The sequence below is a fragment of the Rattus rattus genome, chromosome 5 (genome assembly GCF_011064425.1).
Source record: "Rattus rattus isolate New Zealand chromosome 5, Rrattus_CSIRO_v1, whole genome shotgun sequence".
Taxonomy (NCBI): Eukaryota; Metazoa; Chordata; class Mammalia; order Rodentia; family Muridae; genus Rattus; species Rattus rattus.
In genome coordinates this window covers 110,800,913-110,825,150 of record NC_046158.1, presented here as the reverse complement: position 1 = coordinate 110,825,150, position 24,238 = coordinate 110,800,913, and the positions used below count along the sequence as shown (strand labels likewise).

The 24,238-nt window shown below is 51.8% G+C and overlaps 1 protein-coding gene across 1 annotated transcript; it reads left to right on the top strand.

The window, feature by feature from the left end:
* The first annotated feature begins 1,759 nt into the window (after positions 1-1,759).
* On the top strand, positions 1,760-20,836 carry Siglec1 (sialic acid binding Ig like lectin 1). Its single transcript, XM_032902350.1, has 20 exons — positions 1,760-2,529; positions 2,763-3,122; positions 3,383-3,682; positions 4,519-4,785; positions 5,041-5,295; positions 7,047-7,346; positions 9,924-10,244; positions 10,594-10,851; positions 11,181-11,483; positions 13,081-13,341; positions 13,446-13,757; positions 14,513-14,764; positions 15,067-15,336; positions 15,425-15,676; positions 15,979-16,284; positions 16,932-17,192; positions 18,187-18,489; positions 18,731-18,833; positions 19,160-19,232; positions 19,702-20,836. The coding sequence occupies exons 1-20, from the start codon at positions 2,421-2,423 to the stop codon at positions 19,723-19,725; spliced, it is 4,890 nt and encodes a 1,629-aa protein (XP_032758241.1). The 5' UTR covers positions 1,760-2,420; the 3' UTR covers positions 19,726-20,836.
* Positions 20,837-24,238: the final 3,402 nt, after the last annotated feature.

The window sequence follows — 24,238 nt, the reverse complement described above, 5'->3', positions numbered from 1 at the left end:
TGAGATGTCATGAGTTTCCTGTCCCCACTTCCAGCCTCCCCAGGACTGCTTGTCTCTGCTGAGTCAGCAGGAAGCTGGGAGGATTGCAAAGTTGCAACACGTGTCTATCATAAAGTATACATAAGATGGAATTTACTGTCCCATCTTTAGGCATACACTTACATTGTTACGTCGCCACCGCCACCATCTCTTTCCAGTCCTTTCTTACCATCCACAACACGGTCTCTGTACCCATCAGATAATAATTCCATACATAGTCTCTCCTCTCCCCACCCCCAGCAACTTCATCTATTTTCCGCCTCTAGATCATTCACTGACTTGAGCAATGCAGTATTTGTTCTGCTTGTTATAGAGCACGTGTCAGGGCTGCGTCTGTCCTGATTAATGTTCCACTATATCCACAGGCAAATTTCTCTCTCCATCTCCCTGTAGATAGTCACAGGGCTCTCTCTGTCCTTTGACGACTGCGAGGGATGCTGCTATGGGTGTGGTTTAGCAGTGTCCGCTTCAGTCACTATAGGTTATCATCCTGCCCCATTTCATAGTTCTGCATAACCTCAGTCTCCTGCACTGTGCCCGCTCACAGTGGGCAGGGCTCCGGCTTCCGCACATCCTCACCTGCAGTTCTTAATTCTTGTTTTTTCATTAGTAGCCATCATAGTGGTTGGCTGCTCTGTGTGCATATGGTATGTTCACATGTTTGCTGACGTGCGTCTTCTGTCTCTGGCCACTTTATTCCCCTTGACACAGGCTCTCTTTCAGCTGAGCTGGCCTGCCAGCTAACCCCAGCAGTCCTCCTGTCTGCTCCAACTAGTGCTGCTGCTACATTCTGGGGCTGCTGAGGCTGTAAGGAGGCTCTCACCCAGGGCAGGTACTGTGGTTCTTACCCCCTGAGCCTCCTCCCCGGCCCTCACTGTGGTTTTCACTTGTGTTTTCCTCATGGCTTACTGGTGTATTTTTGTTGGTTTATTACTCAGCATTTCCTCAATGAGAAGTGCCTATTCAAGTCCTTTGCCCACTTTCCTGATTGTTTTATTTCTGAGTAGGCGATGCCATTGCTAGAATTCTCTACATGTTCTGGTTATTAATCTTCGATAAGTGATTCTCAAGTTTGTTTTTTTTTACTACCTTGCCCAGACGGGCCTCAAACACAGGATCCTCTCACTTCAGCTCCCCGAATGCTAGGATCACAAAACACACCACTGAGCTTGGCTTCTAATTCAGGAAAGTGTTGCCTGATCAAAAGCCAGGGAGACTGTCATCTAAGTTGTTTTCCAGGTGTTTCTTGGCCTCCTGTGTCTGCTGCCTGTGGACTTCCTTCCTGCTGTGACACTTGTTGGCACAGAGCTTGCTTCTTGTGTGTGGTATAGAATAGACATTTAACTTACGGTTTTTGGGTGTGAGTGCGTGGTGATCTGACACAGGCAAGTTTCCTTACCTCCTCTCTAGCCTGATTCTCTGAATGCCAAGGACCACACGTTCTTGTCTTAATCACTGAGATCCCTACAGGTCTGGGGCTCTTCACTGCAGTGGACAGCATGTCCCCAAGCCTAGGTCTTCAGAAATGGGTGGATGCCCATGTATGCCAGGAAGAAGGAAAACACAACTTTCTCTGCTGTAGCCACAGGGACTGACCCCAGAGGGGAAGTTACAGATTTATGCATCACCCTGAAGGCTGAGTAAGATTTCTGCAAGCAAAGATCATTTATGGCGGGGGAAGAGCTAGGCAGCTAGAGAGCTGGTGAGCAGACAAGAGTTGGCCTAGAGTCTATGAAGCCTAAAGTCTATGAAGCAGAGAGAAAGGGGACAACATAGGAGTTAAGAAATGGAGGTCTCTCAAAATCTCTGGGGCAATGAGGAGTGTTTTTGAGAGAGGAATGACTCTTTAAAGCCATCATCTTATCAGGAGGCTGAAGGAGGATTCTGTGAATTTGAGACCACCCTGAGCTTCCAAGTTGAGAACTTTATCTACCAACAAGCAAGGCAGCCTCAGCACTTTGGGAAGTTCAGTCAGATTCAGCCCAGCTTGTAGCTGGAAAAGCCGAAGGCAGAAGACAAATCTCAAAGAAATGCACTGTGCTTACTGGAAGCTCTGGAGTAAGTTACAGGGTCTCATGGACTCCGGGTTCTGTCAGTTTAAGTAACAGGAGGTGGCAGGGAAAAGAGAGACGTGCACTGCTGCCCAGCCTTGAGGCTGTGTCCTTAAGGGGTGGAGCCAAGGGACACAGAAGACTTTCTGGGGCATGCCACCGAATGAGAGCATTTCCAATCACACCCTGAGCCAGGAACAGGGGCTTCGGGTTCCCTGCTGGTGACTGCCACAGAAGTCCTTAGGAACTCTGCCTTCCTTTTGGGTTGGCCAACAAAGCAGTGAGGTAAACCCTGTAGACTCGGGCACTGAAGTGCTCCAGGCAGCCTCCATGTGCCTACCCATCCTACCATCCTGCCCTCTCAGGCACCTGACCCACCTGAGAACCGGGATGTGTGCCCTGCTCTCCTTGCTCCTGCTGGCCTCGGTCTTCACACCAGGTAAGCTGCACGGCTCTAGGGCCTCTCATAGGGTCTGGCCTCTGTGCACTCAGCACCGAAGCCCACACTATGCCTAGATCAGATGTGGCTGCGCACACCCCATCCCTGGGGCACTGAGAGGAATTAGATCAGATTTGGAGCCTGGCTGGAGCATCCTTTCTTGGGCAGGTGTCAGGGCTCTGAAGTATTCCCAACATCACCCTTTCCTCTGTTGCCCTCCTACCCTCCTCCAGGCCAGACCACGTGGGGTGTCTCCAGTCCCAAGGATGTGCAGGGCTTGACGGGATCTTGCCTGCTCATTCCCTGCATCTTCAGCTTCCCTGCCGATGTATCAGTGCCTAATGGCATCACAGCCATCTGGTACTATGACTACTCGGGCAAACGGCAGGTGGTAATCCACTCAGGGGACCCCAAGCTGGTGGATGAGCGCTTCAGGGGCAGAGCTGAACTGACAGGGAACATGGATCACAAGGTGTGCAACCTGTTGCTCAAAGACCTGAAGCTTGAAGACTCAGGCACCTACAACTTCCGCTTTGAGATCAGTGATGGCAACCGCTGGTCTGATGTCAGAGGCACCACAGTCACTGTGACAAGTGAGGAGGCTGGGGACTGACCACTGTCAGGGATTCCCAGACGGCGGCTGCCACCTTCCCTCCAGCTCTATCCTTTGACCTGGACTTTACCCAGGCCTTCAGCTCTGACCTTTACCTAACTTTCACTCTGTGACATTCTCCTTTCCTTGAGCCACCCCCTCCCGCTCTCCCAGTTCTTCCCCTTTGGTTGGGGGTGTGGGGGCAGCGTGAAGTACAGTGAGGTAAGGGGGAGCCCTGAGCATTACTGCCTTTGCTTTCAGATAATCCCAGTCCCCCCACTATTACCATCCCACATGAGCTGCGTGAAGGTGTGGAGGTGAACGTCAACTGTTCCACACCGTACCTGTGCCTGCAGGAGGAGCAGGTCAGCCTGCATTGGCAAGGCCAGGACCCCACCCGCTCCGTCATCTCCAACTTCCAGAGCCTCGAGCCCACTGGCGTCTACCACCAGACGACCCTACATATGGCCCCATCCTGGCAGGACCACAGACGGACCCTGCGCTGCCAGCTGTCATTGGCCACACACAGTAGTCAGAAAGAGGTTTATCTACAAGTGCAGCGTGAGTGTATCACACCCTTCTCACTGGGCACCATCTCTAGGGCTCTCCGACCAAAACCAGCTTGGCTAGCCCCTAGGAACAGGCCCTTGTCCCTGTGGCACTTCCGGGAGGGCAGATGGAGACTGCTGAACCCCACACAGTCGATGCTTGTAACTGCGGTGCTGAGGAGACAGAGACCCACAGGTCTTTGGGCCTTGCTGGCCAGACAGCCTAACCTATTTGGCAAGTTCCAGGTCACTGAAAGACTCTTCCTGAAGAGACAGGGTAGACAACACCTTGGGGAGGGAGGTCAACATCCAATGTTGACCTCTGGCCTCCATATGCAAATGTGTGTACCCCATACCCATGACCACACACGCAAACCCGGGGAACAGAGTGGGGGGTTTTAGTGTCGTTAGTCCCTTGCTTATAAACTGGTTAACTTTTCTGAGAGCTAATGTCTTCTGTCTTTTGCCCCCTGCCATGAAATGGCTGCTTAGTCCCTTACCAATAGCTATTGCTAGCCACTAAGGCAAGCACAGTACTCATGACTGTGTGTCAGTCATTCTCACATAGAACACGGACAGCTCTAACACAGAAAGCCACCAATAGGCCATTGGTAGCCACACATCAATAGCCACACATCAATAGCTATTGATAACTACACATAGGCCAAGTACCACATTCCCAGGGCCTCATGGGAAAAGGAGGGAAGCAGGAATGGACGGGGGTAGGGAAGGACAGATGACAGACAGTGGGTTTGAGGGTTTTCTCTAGGCTGTCTTCCTTAGAAAGAAGTATGCCAAACGCCCTGCCATCCTCATGCCCCTTACCTGATGTCCCATCATGCTTTGCAGATGCCCCCAAAGGTGTGGAGATCCTCCTTAGCTCCTCAGGAAGGAACATCCTTCCAGGGAACCTGGTCACGCTCACCTGCCGGGTGAATAGCAGCTATCCTGCCGTCAGTTCTGTGGAGTGGGTCAAGGATGGAGTGAGCCTCACAGCCAAGGGGCATGTGCTCCAGCTATCCTCAGCAACCTGGAATGATTCTGGGGTCTACACCTGCCAAGCAACAAATAATGTGGGCTCTCTGGCGTCACCCCCACTCAGCCTCCACGTTTTTAGTGAGTCCTGGATGAGGCTGAGGGGACCTGTGTCAGGAAAGCACTAGAAGCTTCCATACCCACGACAATGTGTACTCATAGGTACTCATAGGTGGTATTATCAGGAGGGCCCCGGGGATGGTATGAGGAGAAGAGGCAGGTGACTCCAGGAGGCACCTGCTTTATGGGGTAGGGGTGGGGTTCAGTATAATACATAAAGATTGAAGCTGACTGTTATCTAGAACTCTAAGGGTGTGTCCTATGCTGTTTTTGCAGCGGCTGAAGTCAAGATGAACCCAGCAGGGCCCATCTTGGAAAATGAGACAGTGACACTCCTCTGTAGCACCCCCAAGGAGGCACCCCAGGAGCTTCGCTACAGCTGGTACAAGAACAACATTCTTCTGGAAGACGCCCATGCCCCAACCTTGCACCTGCCCACAGTCACCAGGGCTGATACTGGCTTCTATTTCTGTGAAGTGCAGAACACCCAGGGCAGTGAGCGCTCCGGCCCAGTGAGTGTGGTGGTCAGATGTAAGTGGCCAGTATGTGGGGAACAGAGACTACCAGAGTTGAGGCAAAGGGTGGGTGCAAGACAGTTAGGGGCCCTGGCACAACAGCCTAAAGACCCTTGATTCAGACGTAGACGATGCAGCCAGATGGGGTTGAATGCATGGTCAGCTCTGCACCCATACACAAGGCTGACCTTCCTAGGCTCAGTCTCCTCCAACGTTAACAAGTGTTTTACTCAGAAATAAGTTCCACCTTATTTTGTTCCAACTGTTGACATCATGTTGCTGACACTGGATCCTGTGTACATGAGCTGTGTTGTTCATTCCCTACACATGCCTGTGCACGCAGTGCACATACATATGTCATTACTCATTCTGTGGACATGCGCACATGGTACTTACATAGATAGCTCCCTACTGCTGCCTTTAGAGTTATAATGGACCTGCAGCTCAGTGAAATTTTCTTACACTCTTAACCCCAGCCCTCAGGAGTCAGAGGCTGGTGGATATCTGTAGGTTCTGAGCTACCAAGGTTATAGAGTGGGATATTCTCTCTCTCTCTCTCTCTCTCTCTCTCTCTCTCTCTCTCTCTCTCTCTCACACACACACACACACACACACACACACACACTCTCACACACACACACATATACACTCACATACTCACTCACACACACACAGGCGCACAAAGGAATCAAAGTTGAAAAGACATCTGCTACAGTCCAGGTACTGAACTCAGGAGTTTAGCTCAGTAAGCCTTAAACACGAATGTATTAGCCTCACGTTTAGCTACGTTTGGGTCAAGCCAGCTAATAAATGCCTGCTTTGCGATTAAGTGCCGTATAGCCTGTGAAGCCACTGAACGCCTGCATCCAAAGCCCGCTGCTACCACAATACACCAGAGTAGCAGTGTCTCTCCTAGGCTGGCTCCCGTGGCACTGTATATGGCTGAGCATCCAGGAGCGAGAGGAAGGCCCTACTGTAACTTGCTAGCTTAGGCAAAGGTCAATGTTCAAAGAACGGCTTTACTGACTGTGTGTGACCTTCACACCATGGAGGAGGTGGAAAGCCACACGTAGAGTGATTGTAAGTGGATGATCGTCCACATGGCTATGCCTAGAGTTGCAAGTGTAGATCCTTTATGCCTCACCGTCTCCGTGTGCATTCCCAAGACCTCCCTGAATAAATCAGTCCTCACACAGGGATCACACCAGGAAGTGTATACTGATTCCAGACTTTTCAGACAGTCCCTTAATCTTTCCGTATTCTTCTTGGAGGGGATGCACTTAGTTGGGAAGGGCACAGGTGTGTCTCTGCCATGTGGACCCTTGGGGCGTGTCATCAGCAGGGCTCAGGGGTCAACGTGTCCTGTGCTGCTAAGAGTGTTTGCTCACTTGGCGAAACCGTCGCCTTCCGCCTGGACTGTCCTGAGTTTCTCATCTTTAGAATGAGGTGCCAGCACTGTAATACACAGCCATAATCCAGCACTGAGGAGGCTGAGGCAGAAGGATTACTGGTTTGGGACCAGTCTAGTTACAAAGTGACACCCTAATTTGGAGCCCTGACCTCCATGTTCAGTGTGGGCATGAGAGCTAGCTTGGTTAACAGAGATTTGCCCACCCAGAGGGTAGTGTATATTCGGTAAGTTCTGAGGAGGGTCTGAGATCATCATGTTCTAGGGCACTGTGGGGCAAAAAGAAAGCATAGGTTACAGCAGGGGAAACAGGAAGTGGCCTTTCTGAGGATGACAAGACTCCTCTGGTTCCCACACAGATCCACCTCTTACTCCAGCCCTGACCACCTTCTTGGAGACACAGGCTGGCCTTGTGGGCATCTTCCATTGCTCTGTGATCAGCGAGCCCCTGGCTACTGTGGTACTGTCACACGGAGGTCTCACATTGGCCTCCAGCTCTGGAGAAAATGACTTCAACCCCCGATTCAGCATTTCCTCTGCCCCCAACTCCGTGCGCCTAGAAATCCGAGACTTGCAGCCAGCGGACAGCGGGGAGTACACATGCTCAGCCACCAACTCCCTTGGAAAATCAATGTCCAGCCTAGACTTCCATGCTAATGGTAACATGGACATGTGCTGCAGGGCACACAGGTGGGGGCAGTTCAAGGAGGAAGCCTCTTTGTCCTAGCAATCCTAAGGACTCAACTGAGGGACCAACTCTGGTTAGGTCTCATGGAAGACCTGGGTTATGGAGTCACTCCAACCTCAGAGAGTTCTAGAAGAGAAGGCAAAGGGAAATGTAGTACATCAAATTATTTCTCTCCCACGTCTCTGATTCTGTACTTGGGGGTCCTTTACAGGCATCCATTTATCTTTTATTTCTTAAGTTTTAGGGGCCAGGGTCTTTGGTAGGCATTAGATGTGGGAGACAAAAGAGAGAAACAGGATTCTCCTGTTGTTGGTGCACACGGCTGGTTTTTGTTTTGTTTCCACCATGTCTAGTTTCGCCAATGCTGGGGACTAAACCGTACCCTTCACTCATGGTAGGCGAGCACTCTATCCACTGAGCTACATCCCCAGGCCTCGAGCCAGGTTTCTGACATAAGCCTGGCTTGGTGTAATCTGGGATTCACTACATCTGAATGGTCATTCAAGGCCAAATCCTCCTTATCTACCGCAAAGCTCCAACAGGCTTGTAAAGAGAGGCGCAATCTAGAGAGCTTCCTGTAGCAGGGGGCACAGAGGGCCAGGGCCCTCACAGCCTAACCACAGCACAAGTCTGTTCTCTGTCCTCCTCCAGTTGCCCGACTCCTCATCAGCCCTTCAAAAGAGGTTGTGGAAGGACAGGCGGTGACTCTGAGCTGCAGGAGTGGCCTGAACCCAGCACCTGACACTCGCTTCTCCTGGTACCTTAACGGAGTTTTGCTTCTGGAGGGGTCCAGCAGCAACTTCCTGCTTCCTGCGGCTTCCAGCACGGATGCGGGCTCATACTACTGTAGAGCCCGGGCTGGCCCCCACACCAGCGGCCCCTCCCTGCCTACCATCCTCACTGTGTTCTGTGAGTTGGCCTTGGCTTCTAGCGACTGCCCACTGTGTAGGATCATCCCATGAGGACCACCAGCCACCCCCTTCCATATTCTGACCCTGGGTCAACATCAGAGAGTGGTCATGGGCCTTGTCACCACAGACCTATCAACCTCGGGCAGAAGTCGGGGGAGTGAAGCCTTATCTCCTAAGTCTTGCACTCTAGACCCCGGCCTTTGCCCCTAACTTGTATCATGGCTCTAGACCCCAGCTTGTCCTGCCCCCAGATATCACACTCCACAATGTGTGCATGTGCTCCACAGGGCGACGAGCTCCTCTGTGTCCTCCAAGGGTAATGTTCCAGATGAGCCCTGGGGACTGATGAGCCCACAGGGTTACACTGTGTTCAGGGGGTTTCTAGTGCCCACGTGGGATTGTGGGGGGCTGAGCTGCGAACTGTCCTTTCCATGTGTTTTGAGAAATCTCTAGAGAGGAATCATTCTTTAAGTACTTGCCTAGTATATGTGTAAGACCCTGGATTCAATCCTAGACCCATTTAGTGACTTCTCTTGTTGCTGTGACAAAAAAAAAAAAGTGAGGAAAAGGGATTATTGGAGAGTGCAGTCCATCAAGGCCATAAGAGTGGAGGGCAGCCGGTCTGCAGTCGGGAATCAGAGATGGATGAATCTGGTGCTCAGCTTATGTGCTCTCTCTCTCCTCTCTCTCTCTCTCTCTCTCTCTCTCTCTCTCTCTCTCTCCCTCTCCCCTCTCCCCTCTCCTCTCCTTTCTCTTCCTTCTTTCTCTCTCTCTTTCCTTCCTTCTTTCTTTCTTTCTTTCTTTCTTTCTTTCTTTCTTTCTTTCTTTCTTCCTTTCTTCCTTCTTCCTTCCTTCCTTCATTTCTTCCTCTCTCTCTCTCTCTCTCTCTCTCTCTCCTTCCTTCCTTCCTTCCTTCCTTCCTTCCTTCCTTTTCTTTCTTGGATAGGGTTCCTTTGGCTGTCCTGGAACTAGCTCTGCAGACCAAGTGAACTCACAGAGATCTTCCTGCCCCTGCCTCCCGAGTGCTGGGATGAAAGGCATGAGCCACCTTACCTGGCCACTTTCTCCTCTTAATTCAGTTTAGGATCCTGGCCCATGGAATGTTGCCACCCACCTTCAGGGTGGGTCATTCTATCTCAATTAATCCAATCTAGAAGCTCCACAGATATGCCCAAAGCTTCATCTCTTAGGTGACTCTAGATCCTTCACAGTAATAACCATCAAAGTTGCCAAAATAACACAACTAGCGTGGTCATTGTAAGTGTTACCTGTATGCCAGGATCTGAGCCGGGCAATAATGGTGGACTAAACTTCGAGGCACTGCATAAGCCAGCATCAGTCTTGGGGACTTCTCTGAGGCTGTTCTGTTTTAGAGGTGTATGGGACACGCAAGGTGACTGACAGCTCGTACACCACCTTGATCCCAGCTGGAAGATGGCTCCCGGTCTGGAGAGACTTCAACAGTAGGGCACAGTTAGGATGAGGAGTGTAGATGAATGGGTACCTTGTGCTGTGCCTGTCCTACACGGCTGTTTGTGGATGCTCGGTGTGCTTCTCGGAGCCCAGCCAGGCTGAAGTGGACCTGGTGCTCTATCAATAGGCACAAGATGAGTTCCCAATGCTCTTGCTTCCCATAGATCCCCCAAGAAAGCTCACATTCACTGCCAGGCTGGATTTGGATACCTCTGGAGACGGGGATGGACGGCGTGGCATCCTCTTGTGCCAAGTAGACAGTGATCCCCCAGCCCAGCTACGGCTTCTCCACAAAGGTCATGTTGTGGCCACTTCTCTGCCATCAATGTGTGGGAGCCGCTCCCAGCGCATGAAAGTCAGCAGAGCCTCCAACTCACTGCAGGTGGAGATCCAGAAGCCGGTACTAGAGGATGAGGGCATGTACCTGTGTGAGGCTAGCAACACACTGGGCAACTCCTCTGTCTCAGCCTCTTTCAATGCTAAGGGTAAGGAGTAGCAGAGGGACTGAGGGAAGTGGAGCATGAGCTCAGGCTACCCCTGCTTTGAGCAAATTGACCTCTGGCCACAATGGGAGGAAGCAAAGGAAGCCTCAATGCTCCACATCAAGGGAGAAGGGCCATCCTGGTACTTCCAAGGCTCACCTCTGAGAAAGTAGTGGGGCTGCCTTGCCATCCATCACTTTTCTGTGTCCCTCGATGTCCCCACGTCTTATTGGTTTTCCTCTCCATCCTTCCCTGCTCAAAGTTGGAAACTGGAACCTGGGCCAGGGTGGGTATGGGGTGGCTAACCAGGGTGAGGCCTGTCTCCAATGAGCCCCTGCTGCCTATCCTCCAGCTACTGTCGTGGTCATCACACCGTCAGATACACTGCGTGAAGGCACAGAGGCCAGCCTAACTTGTAACGTGACCCAGGAGGTTGCCGTCAGCCCTGCCAACTTTTCTTGGTTCCGGAATGGAGTGCTGTGGACCCAGGGACCACTGGAGACTGTGAGGCTGCAGCCTCTGGCCAGGACTGATGCTGCCGTCTATGCCTGCCGCCTCCTCACTGACGATGGGGCTCAGCTCTCGGCTCCTGTGGTCCTAAGTGTGCAGTGTGGGTGATGGCTAAGGGTATCACAGCTTAGAGGGTAGAGGGATCAGTGTGTGTGTGTGTGTGTGTGTGTGTGTGTGTGTGTGTGTGTGTGTGTGTGTGCGCGCGTGCATGTGTGTGAGTGGGCCAGGAGGATGGAGGGGCCTGATAGGTGGAGGGACCTGGGGGCCACAGGGTTGGGGTTGAGTCCTGGGGGGGACAAGTGCCAATCTCCCATGATCAGCTGGGCCTATGGAGTATGTGCAAGAGGAGGGGGACACAGGATGACAGCTAGGATGTAGTGAGATTGGCTACAGTGGCCTGAGTAGCTACCCCCACTCTGGTTCATGCAGATGCCCCAGACCCTCCAAAGCTGTCAGCCCTCCTGGATGTGGGTCAGGGCCACATGGCTGTGTTCATCTGCACTGTGGACAGCTATCCCCTGGCTCACCTGTCTCTATTCCGTGGGGAGCGCCTCCTGGCCACCAGCTTGGAACCCCAACGTCCATCCCATGGTAGAATCCAGGCCAAGGCCACAGCCAACTCCCTGCAGCTAGAGGTCCGGGAACTAGGCCTTGAAGACTCTGGAAACTACCACTGCGAAGCCACAAATGTTCTTGGATCAGCCAACAGTTCACTCTTCTTCCAGGTCAGAGGTAAGTGTCAGTCCTCTGACACTAGGGGGTATCCTGAGATCTAGAACTGCTCTGGTCAGACACCGTGGACTGTGCGTGTCATGTAGATGCTTGGATTGGGATGTACTTTGCAGCCTTCCCATGCTTCCACCAACTGCAGCGGCCATAGGAAGCAGAAGCAACTGAGCAGGAGGCTTTGCGTCCTTCAGCTGGTGTCCTCCCTCCTCCCTCCTTCCCTGTTCTTTTTCGACAGGGTACCCCTGAAATTACTATGCACCCATGCCAGCCTCTGAGTCCTGACTCAGCCACCTTAGGGCTAAGATTACAGATGTGAGCTACCATGCCAAGCTGGCTGGACAATTTTCTAACACAATTTATTTTGTAATATAATTTTGCTTCAAACGTTCTCATACAAAATCCAGTACATGCATGTTAAACACAAATGTGTGTGTGTGTATATATATATATATATATATATTTACAAATAATATATTCATCATATATATTTTTCTTTATATGAAGTTTCCTAGAACAAGGATTCACAGTGGCACGCACCATAAGCCAAGCATTTCAGGAAGAGTCAGGGAGATAGCAAGTTCAAAGTCAGCCTGGGGTATATATGTCAAAACAAAACAATCTAGCTAGGAAAATACACCAGAAAAAGGAAAGCTAATATCTGTAAGGTGAAGGCCAAAGAGACACACACGCTTCTCTCATAATGTCCAGCAGTAACAATTTGGGGACATTTTCTTTGGTTCTGCTTGTTTTCCTAATTTATTATATCCATTACTTTTTTTTTCTTTTTCTTTTTTTTCAGAGCTGGGGACCGAACCCAGGGCCTTGCGCTTGCTAGGCAAGCGCTCTACCACTGAGCTAAATCCCCAACCCCTTTACATCCATTTCTTAGGCAGAGAGATTTGAGTTTAGTTCTGGCCCTGGTTTCTGCTCAAGCTGCCTCTCCTCACCGCCTGACCCCTGATTCCTCTCTGCTCACTCTCTACTCTCTAGGCTGTCATGGCCTCCATCCTGGGGGAAGGGTTTGGGCAGAGCAGGCTATAGCTGTTGTCAACCTTCCCCTCAAGTCCTAGGCTACGCGTTCTGAGTCCAGTTTACTGTCAGATCAGTGACCCTCAGAGTGAGCTAGCCCTCCTGGGACAGTGCATTTGTGGTCAAACCATCATGTCTTAGGGCTAACACATGTGGGTGCTGTGCTTGGTCCTGGTTGTAGAGCACATAAGCTCTGATCTGTTGAGGCTCACCTGCCACGGGTGACAGCGCTTAGGAGGCTGAAGCACGAGACCCTTATAAATTCAAGGCCAGCCTGAGCTACGTGGTGAGTTCTAAGCCAGCCAGGTGCCACAGAGTAAGACTCTGTCTCAAAAACCAAACCAACAGACCAACCAAAACCAGAAACCCATATGCCAGGCGGTAAGGAGCAAGGGCCAGGACAAGGCAGATTCAGGCCAAAAGGAGCAGAAAAGACAAAGACACGGGACTGAGGGAGTCCTCAGCAGCTGTAGTCACAGGACTGGGCCTCCACATCCTCCTGGAGACACACGAAGTGACAGACAACGGAGGGATGGTGGTAAGCCCTCACTTACCCTGTTTCTCCTTGCAGGAGCCTGGGTCCAGGTTTCGCCATCACCTGAGCTCCGAGAGGGCCAGGCTGTGGTCCTGAGCTGCCAGGTGCCCACAGGGTTGCCTGAGGGGACCTCATACCGCTGGTTTCAGGATGGCCGCCCCCTCCAGGAGTCAACCTCATCTATATTGCGCATTGCAGCCATAAGTCTGAGGCAAGCTGGTGCCTACCATTGCCAAGCTCAGGCTCCAGACACAGCTACAGCCAGCCTGGCTGCCCCTGTCAGCCTCCATGTGTCCTGTAAGGGTGTTTCTCACTGGGGCAGGGAGAGGGCGGTGTTCCACAGCAAAGCCCTGTATGAGGGATGCCGCGGTTCCACCCTGACCACTCCTCATCTGATGTAGATACCCCACGTCACGTGACACTCAGCGCCCTGCTGAGCACGGGCCCTGGGCGATACGGCCACCTGGTGTGCAGTGCACAAAGTGACCCTCCAGCTCTGCTGCGACTGTTCCACCAGAATCGCCTCGTGGCCTCTACCCTACAAGGCCCGGAGGAATTGGCAAGCAGTAATCCCCGGCTGCATGTGGCTGTGAGCTCCAATGAGTTGCGCCTGGAGATCCAATTCACAGAGCTGGAGGATGGTGGGACCTACACATGTGAAGCCACCAACACACTGGGCCAGGCATCTGCTACAACTGACTTCGATGCCCAGGGTCAGTGTGAAAGAGGAAATGCACAAGGTTCTAGAAGCCTAGGAGCATGAGAACAAGCCCCAACCCCATGCTAATTAGGGATGTGGGTTCTGGACTTGGGTTGCATGAAAGGCCTCATTTAAAAACTGGGTGCCCTGGGGTTGGGGATTTAGCTCAGTGGTAGAGCGCTTGCCTAGCAAGCACAAGACCCTGGGTTCGGTCCCCAGCTCCGAAAAAAAGAAAAGAAAAAAACAAAACAAAAAAAACCCAAAAAACTGGGTGCCCTAGCTGGGTGTGGTGGTGCAGACTTTTAATCCCAGCACTCAGGAGGCAGAGGCAGGTGGGTCTCTGTGAGTTTGAGGCCAGCTTGGTCCACACAAAGCAAGTTTCAGACAGCCAGGGCTGTTACACAGAGAAACCCTGTCTCAAAAAAAAACCGAAAACCAAACCAAAACAACCAAACCAAAAAGAACGCTGGGTGCCCGGTGCATAAAGCTAACTGGAAAGGGTGTCTTACAAGAGATGCCACTGTCGTGCACGTAGGGAGACCTTTTCACCTATTTGCCTTTAGCCAGAGCCAGGGAAGGGCTCAGGACTGTCTGGGCTCTGAATTGTTCTGCCAAGGATCCCCCAGGTTCATTCTGTGAATTCCTTTAGCAGGAAAGTTCCCTGGGGTCTGGAGTGTGTCAGCAGCAGAGCTGACTGGCCCACGTTGAGACAATGGCTTGCTGCACACAGCTCTGAGACGCTCACTTGTGACCTCCTCTTTCCCCCAGCTGTGCGTGTGGCCGTGTGGCCCAATGCCACTGTGCAAGAGGGGCAGCAGGTGAACCTCAGCTGCTTGGCGTGGAGCACCCACCAGGACTCACTCAGCTACACATGGTACAAGGGCGGCCAACAACTGCTTGGTGTCAGATCCATCTCCCTGCCCAGCGTTACAGTTTCAGATGCTACCTCCTACCGCTGCGGTGTGGGGCTCCCTGGCCACACACCCCATCTCTCCAGACCTGTGACCCTGGATGTCCTCTGTGAGTCTGGCTGGGTGTGGGCAGTGGGAAAGAGGGACAGAAACTCATAGGGATCAGGGCATGGGAGGCCCCCTAGTATGCAGGCTAAGAGCAACCGGCCAGTTGCAGAGCACTGGACAAGGGACCTTAAGAGGTAGGGAAATGGGGATCGGTCCTTTTTAGGCAGAAGGCATTAACCGCATGTAGTGGGTGGCAATCCCAGAACCATGTGAAGGAACAGCTATCCATGGGCTGGACATTAGGGAACGCTCCTGCCACTGGCAAACTGGCCTTCTCTGCGGATCCCTCCCGAACCTCCACAGACGCTCCCCGAAGCCTGCAGCTGACCTACCTCCTGGAGAGCCAGGGCCGGCGGCTGGCCCTGGTACTGTGTACTGTGGATAGTCGCCCACCTGCCCAGCTAACTCTCAGCCACGGTGGCCAGCTCCTAGCCTCCTCCACTGAGGCTTCCGTCCCCAACACCCTGCGTCTAGAGCTTCAGGACCCGAAGCCCAGTGATGAGGGGCTCTACAGCTGCTCTGCCCAGAGCCCACTGGGCAAGGTCAACACATCCCTGGTGCTTCGGCTGGAAGGTAAAGCAGGGACAGACCAAGGCTGCAGGGGAAGGAACTGCCTGTAATGTCCAGCTGGGCCCAGCTGACTCTGGACTCCTCGGTTCAGGTGTACGAGTGAGGATGAATCCCTCTGCTACCGTACCCGAGGGGGAGCCTGTCACGGTGACCTGCGAGGACCCTGCTGCCCTCTCACCTGCACTCTATGCCTGGTTTCACAATGGCCATTGGCTTCAGGAGGGACCAGCTTCGTCACTCCAGTTCCCGGTGACGACACAGGCTCATGCTGGCGCTTACTTTTGCCAGGTGCATGATACTCAGGGCACGCGGAGCTCCAGACCTGCCAGCCTGCAAATTCTCTGTGAGCAGGGGCTCCTGAACTGTGACTTTCCAGGGTGAGGGTGGCATAGAATGCTTCCAGGAGTCAGTTAGAGTGGGCATGGCGCCACAGGGAGTCCAGAAATGAGCACTTGGGGGAGAGAGGGTTAGCAGTGTAGGTAGAAGCATGGCCCCAGGAACCCTGCTTGTGGGACAGACTCTGGATCAGGCTTGATTCTTTTAGGAAGGGACACTTGTCTGGAAACTGAGCTTCACCAACATTGGGCAGATGGGCAGTGAGCTGTACATGCCTCAGCAGGGCCCCTATCTGTGCCCTGCCTCTAGATGCCCCCCGGGATGCTGTCCTGTCTTCCTTCCGAGACTCCAGGACAAGGCACATGGTCGTGATTCAGTGCACCGTGGACAGCGAGCCACCTGCTGAGCTGGTTCTCTCCCGCAACAGCGAGGTGCTAGCTGCCAGCCGTGAGCTTCACAGCTCAGCACCCGGGATAAGCCACGTCCAGGCAGCCCGGAATGCTCTTCGACTACAGGTGCAAGACGCGACTTTTGGCGATGGCAACACTTACGTTTGCACAGCCCGGAATACACTGGGCTCCATCAGTACCACCCACAAGCTTCTGAGGGAGACTGGTGAGTGGGAACCGGAGTGAGGAAGGGGCTAGGGTTTGGGGCTCTTGTGCTGCGGGGCTGGGTCCCATGTGAGGGGCTGCTGTCCAGAAGGAGTATGAACTACTTCCCTGAGAACTCTCATCTGTTTAAGGAGGCATGGCTCTCAGTGAAAGGGCAGACTAGCCTCAGGGGACGATCCAGGCTACCACTGGAGTAGGGAAGAGTATTAGTGCTTCATTGAAAGAGTGGGAGGGGGGTTGGGGATTTAGCTCAGTGGTAGAGCGCTTGCCTAGGAAGCGCAAGGCCCTGGGTTCGGTCCCCAGCTCCCAAAAAAAAGAACCAAAAAAAAAAAAAAAAAAGAAAAGAAAAAAAAGAGTGGGAGGAGATATCCTCACCTCACAAACCCTTCACTGGAAAAGCAGGGCAGGAGCAAGACAGACTTCCCTTGGGAAGCCCAGTCTGAGGGCAAATACAGTCTCATGCTTTGAATGGCCTCGGATTCTGGAGGCAGAGCCCTGTGGCGGAAACCTCAGTACACAGATGTGGTCATGTCATTTCATGACTGAAGAAAGACATGGTCCCAGTGTGGAGGGCCTTGAGCCCAAGATAGATTGAGATCACCCCACGGTGCACAGGTCCCTGACCGTTTACCTGTCCTTGTACTACAGATATACGTGTGACAGCTGAGCCAGGCTTGGATGTGCCAGAGGGCACAGCTCTAAACCTAAGCTGCCACCTCCCTGGTGGCGCCCAGCCCGTGGGCAACTCTTCCTTCACGTGGTTCTGGAATCGCCATCTCCTACATTCAGCTCCTGTGCCCACACTCTCCTTCACCCCTGTGGTCCGGGCTCAGGCTGGGTTGTACCACTGCAGGGCTGAGCTCTCCACTGGGGTTACGACCTCACCTCCAGTCATGCTCCGTGTCCTCTGTGAGTATGAACCCGCCCTGCCCTGCGTCTGTCTCGACGTCTCACTGGTCTGTATCAGGTCTTTTCTCTGCACAGAGCAAGGGCTCCATAGGTAAGGGGCTCAGCACACTAGCATTCCCACTGGCTGGCTGTACATGGTTGTGTATCTAGGCTTCCGTCCCCCATCTTTGAAAGGAAGGATACAGTCCTCTTATCTTGGGATGGATACAGAAGAGAAAGCAGACTGAGTACATAGTGGCCATCCTTAGCCCTGGTTTTCCCACTCTATTCTTTTGTGCCCAAGCTGTGTCATTCGGTTCCTGCTTGGAAACACGTTATCCCAAATTCACAATTCTGTGGGTTAGAAATCTGGACAGGGCTCAGCTGGGCAGTTCTTCTGGTCTCTTGACAGCAGCTGTCCAATGGCTCTGCTGAGATTGAACTAAGACAGCCTCACCTGGCAGCTGCAGATAGGCCATACATACATGGTCAGCAGGCTGGCCTGGGTTTTCCGTGTTCATTCCAGGAAGCAGAAGAGAAGCTGTAAGACATATTGAGATCCAATTCTAAAGTCCCATCATGCCGATTTAAGAAAATGTGCATACGTATGCTGTGTGAGTGTGAGTGTGTGTGTGTGTGTGTGTGTGTGTGTGCTGTGTCTATGCTTGTACATATTCATGCATATGCATGGAGGCCAGAGGTCACCATCTTTATGTGTGCCCGATCTCTCGCTGAACCAATTGAGGAAGATTGGATGTCCACAGAGCTCCAGGGAGCCTCCTGTCTCTGCCTCCCTGGTGATGGTATTAATATAGATTTTCACATGAGTGCTGGAGCTCAAACACAGATCCCACTCATGTTTTTGCGGCAACCACTTTACTAAGGCATCTCACCATGCTCCTTAACGTCGCCTTTGCCTCAGGGGTGAGGGAATGGGCTCCACTCTCACAGAAGCGCAGCAGAGCCACAGCAGAGGGAGGGATTTCTACAGTCAGTGCACTCCTTCTCCCCACAGATCCTCCCAAGACTCCCACTCTCACAGTGTTTGTGGAACCTCAGGGTGGCCACCAGGGCATCCTCGACTGTCGAGTGGACAGTGAGCCCCTGGCCAGCCTCACCCTCCACCTGGGCAGTCAACTAGTAGCTTCTAACCAACCGCACGGCGCTCCCACCCAGCCCCACATCCGAGTCACTGCTCCGCCCAATGCCTTGAGACTGGACATTGAGGAGCTCGGACCTAACAATCAAGGGGAGTATGTGTGCACGGCCTCCAACGCTCTGGGCTCTGCCTCAGCCTCAGCCTACTTTGGGACCAGAGGTGAGGGGAAATAGTAACTCTACCTGCTGGAACCTCTCTGCACAAAGATTCTCGCGTCCTAAGACTTCCTTCCCAGATTCCTTCTGCCGCCAGACAGCTTGTCTGAGGAGTCCAAGTGGATCACTTGCACAAGGCTTTGGGGATGAAGTGAAAGTTAAAATCAAAGTGATCTGGGATGGGTCACCCTGGGGAGGGAATGTTGAGGACCTGAAGCCCAGACAGCGTCTCTTTCCCGTTACAGCCCTGCAGCAGCTGCAGCTGTTCCAGAGGCTGCTCTGGGTCCTGGGATTTCTGGCAGGCTTCCTGGGCCTGCTGCTGGGCCTAGGGGCTTGTTACAGCTGGAGGTGAGTCTGGAGCTGTGTGGGGAACAGGAATGCATTATTCTGTTCATCTCATTCCCTCCTTCGTCCCCCAAAACGTCTGAGGAAAGTTCTCCCCTACAGAGTCCACAGGTTTCACATTTCCTACTCTGCCCTCTCCCAATTTGTGGGTTCCCCTTCTGAATCGCCTCCACAGTTTGCCTTTGCTTGCATCTACTCACGCTGAAGAAAGAGCTGGGGTGGGGCAACAAGTGCCTCACACTGTGCAGAGCTCTCCTGCTCTGTACAGCCAGGGATGGCGGCAAGCAGTAGGGAAGGGTCTCTCATGCAGTCTGCTCTTGCCTGTGCAGAAAGAAGAATTCTAGCAACCTGAATGTGAACGAGAATTCAGCAGAGATGGCCACTCAGAAAGATAATATCCAGGTATCCATTCAGCACGTGTGAGCGCATGGAGGTATAACAATGCCCAATTGACACTAGACAGTATTTCCACTTAAAGGACAGCGCTGGGGTCAGGGGTGGCCAGAGAGGAGTACAGGAGCCCAGATGTCCTTGGGGACTAGGGAGAGCAATTCTGACTAAGGCTCAGAGTAGTAATGGGTGCGTGACCCGGGGACAGCTTTTCTGGTCCCTTGCCCTTCCACTTTGAAGTCTTTCTTCATCTAGTCTGAGCTTGTCTGGATCCTGTCACCGAGCCAGGAGTGAAAGGCCATTTTCCCTCCCTAATGTATCCTCTCCTGCAGACGACCCCTTCCTAGGACCATAAGTCAGTGTGGGACCTTCTGTGATCCATGTTTTCTTTAACGGGAAGTTCCTAGCTCTTGATGCAGTCGTAAATGGAACCTCATCTCGTGTAACATCCCAGAGCTTATGATGGCTTACCTGCCCTCAGGAGGAGACGGTTGCTGCTGTCTGACAGCTCAGGTGCTGTGAACAAGGTCCTGCCTACCTCTGTATAAGCAGCACAGAGACATCTGGCTTTCCTGACCTGCCTGACTTGCCCTCCAAGCCTCTTGTTCCTAAGAAAAAATGGATGAAGGGAGGTTTGGGGATGGAGGTCGATCTGCTGCCTGCAGGGCTCTGAGACTGACTCAGCCATGTTGCCCATGTGTGGTTTTCCTTTGTATCCCTTCGCCTTTCTCTTCAAGGCTCACTTTGGGACTTTCTTGGTGGGTTAGAGCAGCATCCATGTCCTCGTGGACTTTCTGAGACCATCTGTACCAGCCAAGATATATGTCAGGCTGCTCTAACAGAGACTCAATACAGCGAGCACAGCACGACAGAGTCTTGGTTTTCTCTCCTGGTCTGGTTATGCTGGTGACTTTTCTCCATACCCCAAGTGTTGCCTTTGATTATGAAGCTGAGGTGACTGCAGTGGCCATGGACCCTACAGTGAAAAGGAAGAGAGAGGGGAAGCATGCCCATCCCCATGGTCCATGGACTGTATGCAATTGCACCCCACCCACTTCTCATCAGCTAGAAATTGGTCACGTAAACACACTGTACAGCAAGGGAGACTGGGAAATAAAGTTTTTTATTCTGAGTCTTGGCTACACTTGGATCCTGTCTTTCTGAAAGATCCCAACTGTGGACTCAGCCCCAGGAATTTTGATGTTGAAGAGAGTAGCATTATCAGGCTAGGGTCTGAATCGGTGTCCTGGGACATTCTATTTCATAGTTTCCTGAAAGGTACACTCTCCCTTACATTTTAAACTGAGGAAGCCAAAATTTTGTGGTTCCTAGATGTCTTACTTATCGTTCTTTTGCTGTGAGGAGGAGACACTATGACCAAGTTAAATCTTATAAAAGAAAGCATTTAGCTGGGGGTTTGCTTACAGTTTTAGAGTGTTAGTCCATGATCATCATGGTAGGGAGCAGGAAGGGGGGGAGGGAGAGGAGGAGAGGGAGATAGACAAATAGATGATATAGTAGGTAGATAGATGATAGATAGATAGATAGATAGATAGATAGATAGATAGATAGATAGATAGAGACAGACAGACAGACAGACAGACAGACAGACAGACCTTGTGTGGCCTTTGGAAACCTCAAAGCTCAACCTCCAAGTCTACTCCCAGAGTCTTATCTCCTCCAACAAGGCCACACCTTCCCAAACTGTTCATTAACTGGGGACAAAACATTCAAACATAAGGGTTTATGGGAGCCATTCTCATTCAAAGCATCATCCATCAGGGTAAGGGCATGCCAGGCAGACGTCTTTGTCCAGGGTCTGGTCATCCTATTCCCTGCTACCCCACAGCTGAATCAGCTCTTTCAAGAGCAAAGAGCAGATAGGGATGCTACCAGCATCCTTGCTCTGGGTACACAACAAAGCACACATTTCCTGAACACCCAAGCCCCAGTGTCTGTCAAAACAAGAGCATCGCCAAGAAGCAATGATGGGCTCCTGGGAGGGCAGGGATGGAGAGAAGCCAGGTCTGCCGTGGTCTGGAGACTCCTGCTGTAGGTTGCTAGTAGATGGCAAAAGAAACAAAGGGCCTGGGGTTGAGAACCTGGAGAATAGTGGGGCTGGAAGAGGAGGTAGAAGGTTGGGAATGAATTGGAAAAGGAATAACTGTGTAGCCAAGGCTGTGCCCCCTGCTCATTTTAGGCCTACTTTCTTCCTTCTCTTCCTTCTTCCCTTTCCCTTCCCTTCCCTTCCCCCTTCCTTCCCTTCCCTTCCTTCCCTTCCTTCCCCTTCCTTCCCCATCCCCCAGATCAGGTCCCATGTAGCTCAGGCTGACTTCGATCTCATTATGTAGCTGGGAATGGATGACCTTGAACTTCTGATCCTCAGTCCCCATTTCTTTTTGTGCCTGAAGAAGATCTTATTTTCTCTGGGAACCTGTCCAACATTTTCCTCCAATAAACTTCGTTCCAGGATACAACTGGAGTCAATTTTCTTCTTGCAACCAAAGTGTCTAGGCTAGAATGTAGAGAATTCAAATATTAAATACTGGTATCTCAGACACCATCTGTGGGCATGTGGCCAGGAAGTCTAAATCACCCGATGCTTGCCTCATACTGTCTGCTGAAGTCATGTGTGTCCCTTCCCGCCCCTCACAGCTCCTCACATGATGCCTCACAGGACAGGCAGCTCACTCACAGGGACCAGCACAGAGTTGGCATATGGCAGGTGGCACTTGGTTCTTGTACCCTGTTACTGAGTAACCAAGAGCAAGAGCCACACCCAAAGGGCGGTGGCTGCTGAGGATTTGAGGACGTGTGACTGAATCTTTGCTCTCAAGTATTTCCAAGAAGGGTGTTGGACATTGCTTGGAGGGCTCATTGGGTCCAATCTCCAGTGGTCTAAAGCACCTCAGAAATAATTACGCAGCTGTAATTCAAGCACATGGTAAGTGTATTAGCACAATGGCTTCTTATGCAATACATATCAGATCACAAAAACAGAGATGCCAGCACCCTAATGTACTCCACTCCCAACCCCTGACCACATAGCTGCTAGTTTGACGAGCTAGTCGAGCTAATCTAAAAATCAAATGTAATACCACAGATTTGATTTTTCCTGTGTTCTTTATAAAAATGGCATCATACTTTAAACATGAGAACTTTGTGAGATGATTGGCCAGTGTCTCTTAAGGGTAAAATATTCTTCCCTTGACCCTTGGGCATTTACTCAGGAAAAATGAGGGCATGTGTCACCCTGAGATTTGTACTGGAGTGTTCACAACAGTGTTACCCATCATAGCCAGGAACAGAAAGCAAGGAATGTTCAGCAGCAGGGGGATGGCCGAGTAGGCTATGCCATGTCCACGTGGCTATGAAAAGCTGCACTTGCCGCTGAGTGTGGTCAACGGGAGGGGCTGGCGGCAAGGGCCACTACTGCTTGTGGCAGTTACGTTTCCTACTTCGATGTCAAAGGATCTGACAAAGGCAACTTCAGAAGGAAACCTTTCTTTTGGGTTGAGGTAGGCACTGTCTCACTCTGGTCAGGAAGGCGGCAGCAGAGGGCTCCAGTTGAGAGGGCAGGAGTGGGAGGCAGCTGGTCACATTGTGTCGGTGAGGAGGCAGACAGAGAGGTTTACTTCTTACCTTTCCTCTTCCGACCCAATCCAGGATGCCAGACCATCAGGTACCGCTGCCCACATTTGAGTTGGGTCTTCTGGTCTCCGTTAAAGCTCTCTGGAAACACCCTCACTGACCTGATGTGTCCAGAGGTGTGTCTCCTAGGTGATTCTCGACTCAAGCAAGTTCACAGTGAAGACCCAGGGCAGGCACAGTTAAGCAATGAAATAGCTACGGTGGGCAAATGGGACTGCTATTGAGCTTTGGAGGGCCAGTGAAAAGGTCCACGTGGTGAAAATCTGATGAACTGCTCACTTTCTGATCATATATTTCGGAAAGAATGTCTATTTAAAAAGAAAAATTCCACCACCTTACCTGTGTCTTGTGTTGTATACCAAGATGGGAGGATCCCTTGAGCCCAGGAGACTGAGATCAGTCTGGGCAACACAACAAAACCTCATCTCTTAGAAACAGAACAAATTGGGCATGGAGGTGCATGCCTTTAACCCCAGGCTCCAGGAAGCAGAGCCAAACAGCCTTGTAATCTCTGTGTAACCGTCTCAAATTCAGGCTGTCCAGCGGCAGGAGAGTCCATGAAGAAATGAGATCACAGTGACACCGTGGGAAATGACTCGTCAAACTCGTCAATAAGTGAGCAGCAGTAATAGGCAACAGTCCGGGTAAAACTCACAGACTGGGAAACAGCCTATACTCCAGGCAAAGGCCAATCTCATTTAAACATGGAGTCCTTTAAATTGTAAAAAAAAGAACGAACCACTCGCTGGAAAACTGAGCACATATGACTATGTTATTTTATTTCTTCAAAACCTGTGTCTAACACAGCAGCGAATGTAAGAAATTGGTAGAGGAGGTTTCCGGGGGGAAGCGAGGATCGAAGGGACAGAGACCGAGGGCTTCCCTAAGCATTTTGTACTTTCTCCTTTGTTTGCTTTGTTGTGGTAGGGGAGGGTTGTTTTTGATTCTTTTTGTTTGGTTGGTTTTGGTTTTATAGACAGGGTTTCTCTGTGTAGCCCTGGCTGTCCTGGAACTCACTCTGTAGACCAGGCTGGCCTTGAACCTAGAGATCCGCCTGCCTCCCAAGTGCTGGGCTTGAAGGTGTGTGCCACCCCTGCCCGGCTTGTGTTTGGTTTTTGAGTCAGGGTCTTCCTGTGCAGCTCCAGCTGCCTCTGAAGTGCTGGAATTAGAGACACGAACTACAGCAATCTCCAAGTCCCCCTCACAGCCCCGCCCCGTGTGTGTGTGTGTGTGTGTGTGTGTGTGTGACTCTGAGTTCTTCCAATGTTACTCTCCATCAGTTTTTTTTGAGATAGGGTCTCTTACTGAACCTGGACCTCAACAATTTGCCTGTCTCTGTCCAGTCTAACACAGGGCTTTCAGGCTTG

What these genes read in the sequence shown, in the direction of transcription:
- Siglec1 (XM_032902350.1), top strand. Translation starts at nt 2,421, where the DNA reads ATGTGCCTACCCATCCTACCATCCTGCCCTCTCAGGCACCTGACCCAC. An exon ending in CACCACAGTCACTGTGACAA is followed by an intron (nt 3,123 to 3,382) that starts GTGAGGAGGCTG and finishes CTTTGCTTTCAG; the next exon opens with ATAATCCCAGTCCCCCCACT. An exon ending in AGTCATGCTCCGTGTCCTCT is followed by an intron (nt 17,193 to 18,186) that starts GTGAGTATGAAC and finishes TTCTCCCCACAG; the next exon opens with ATCCTCCCAAGACTCCCACT.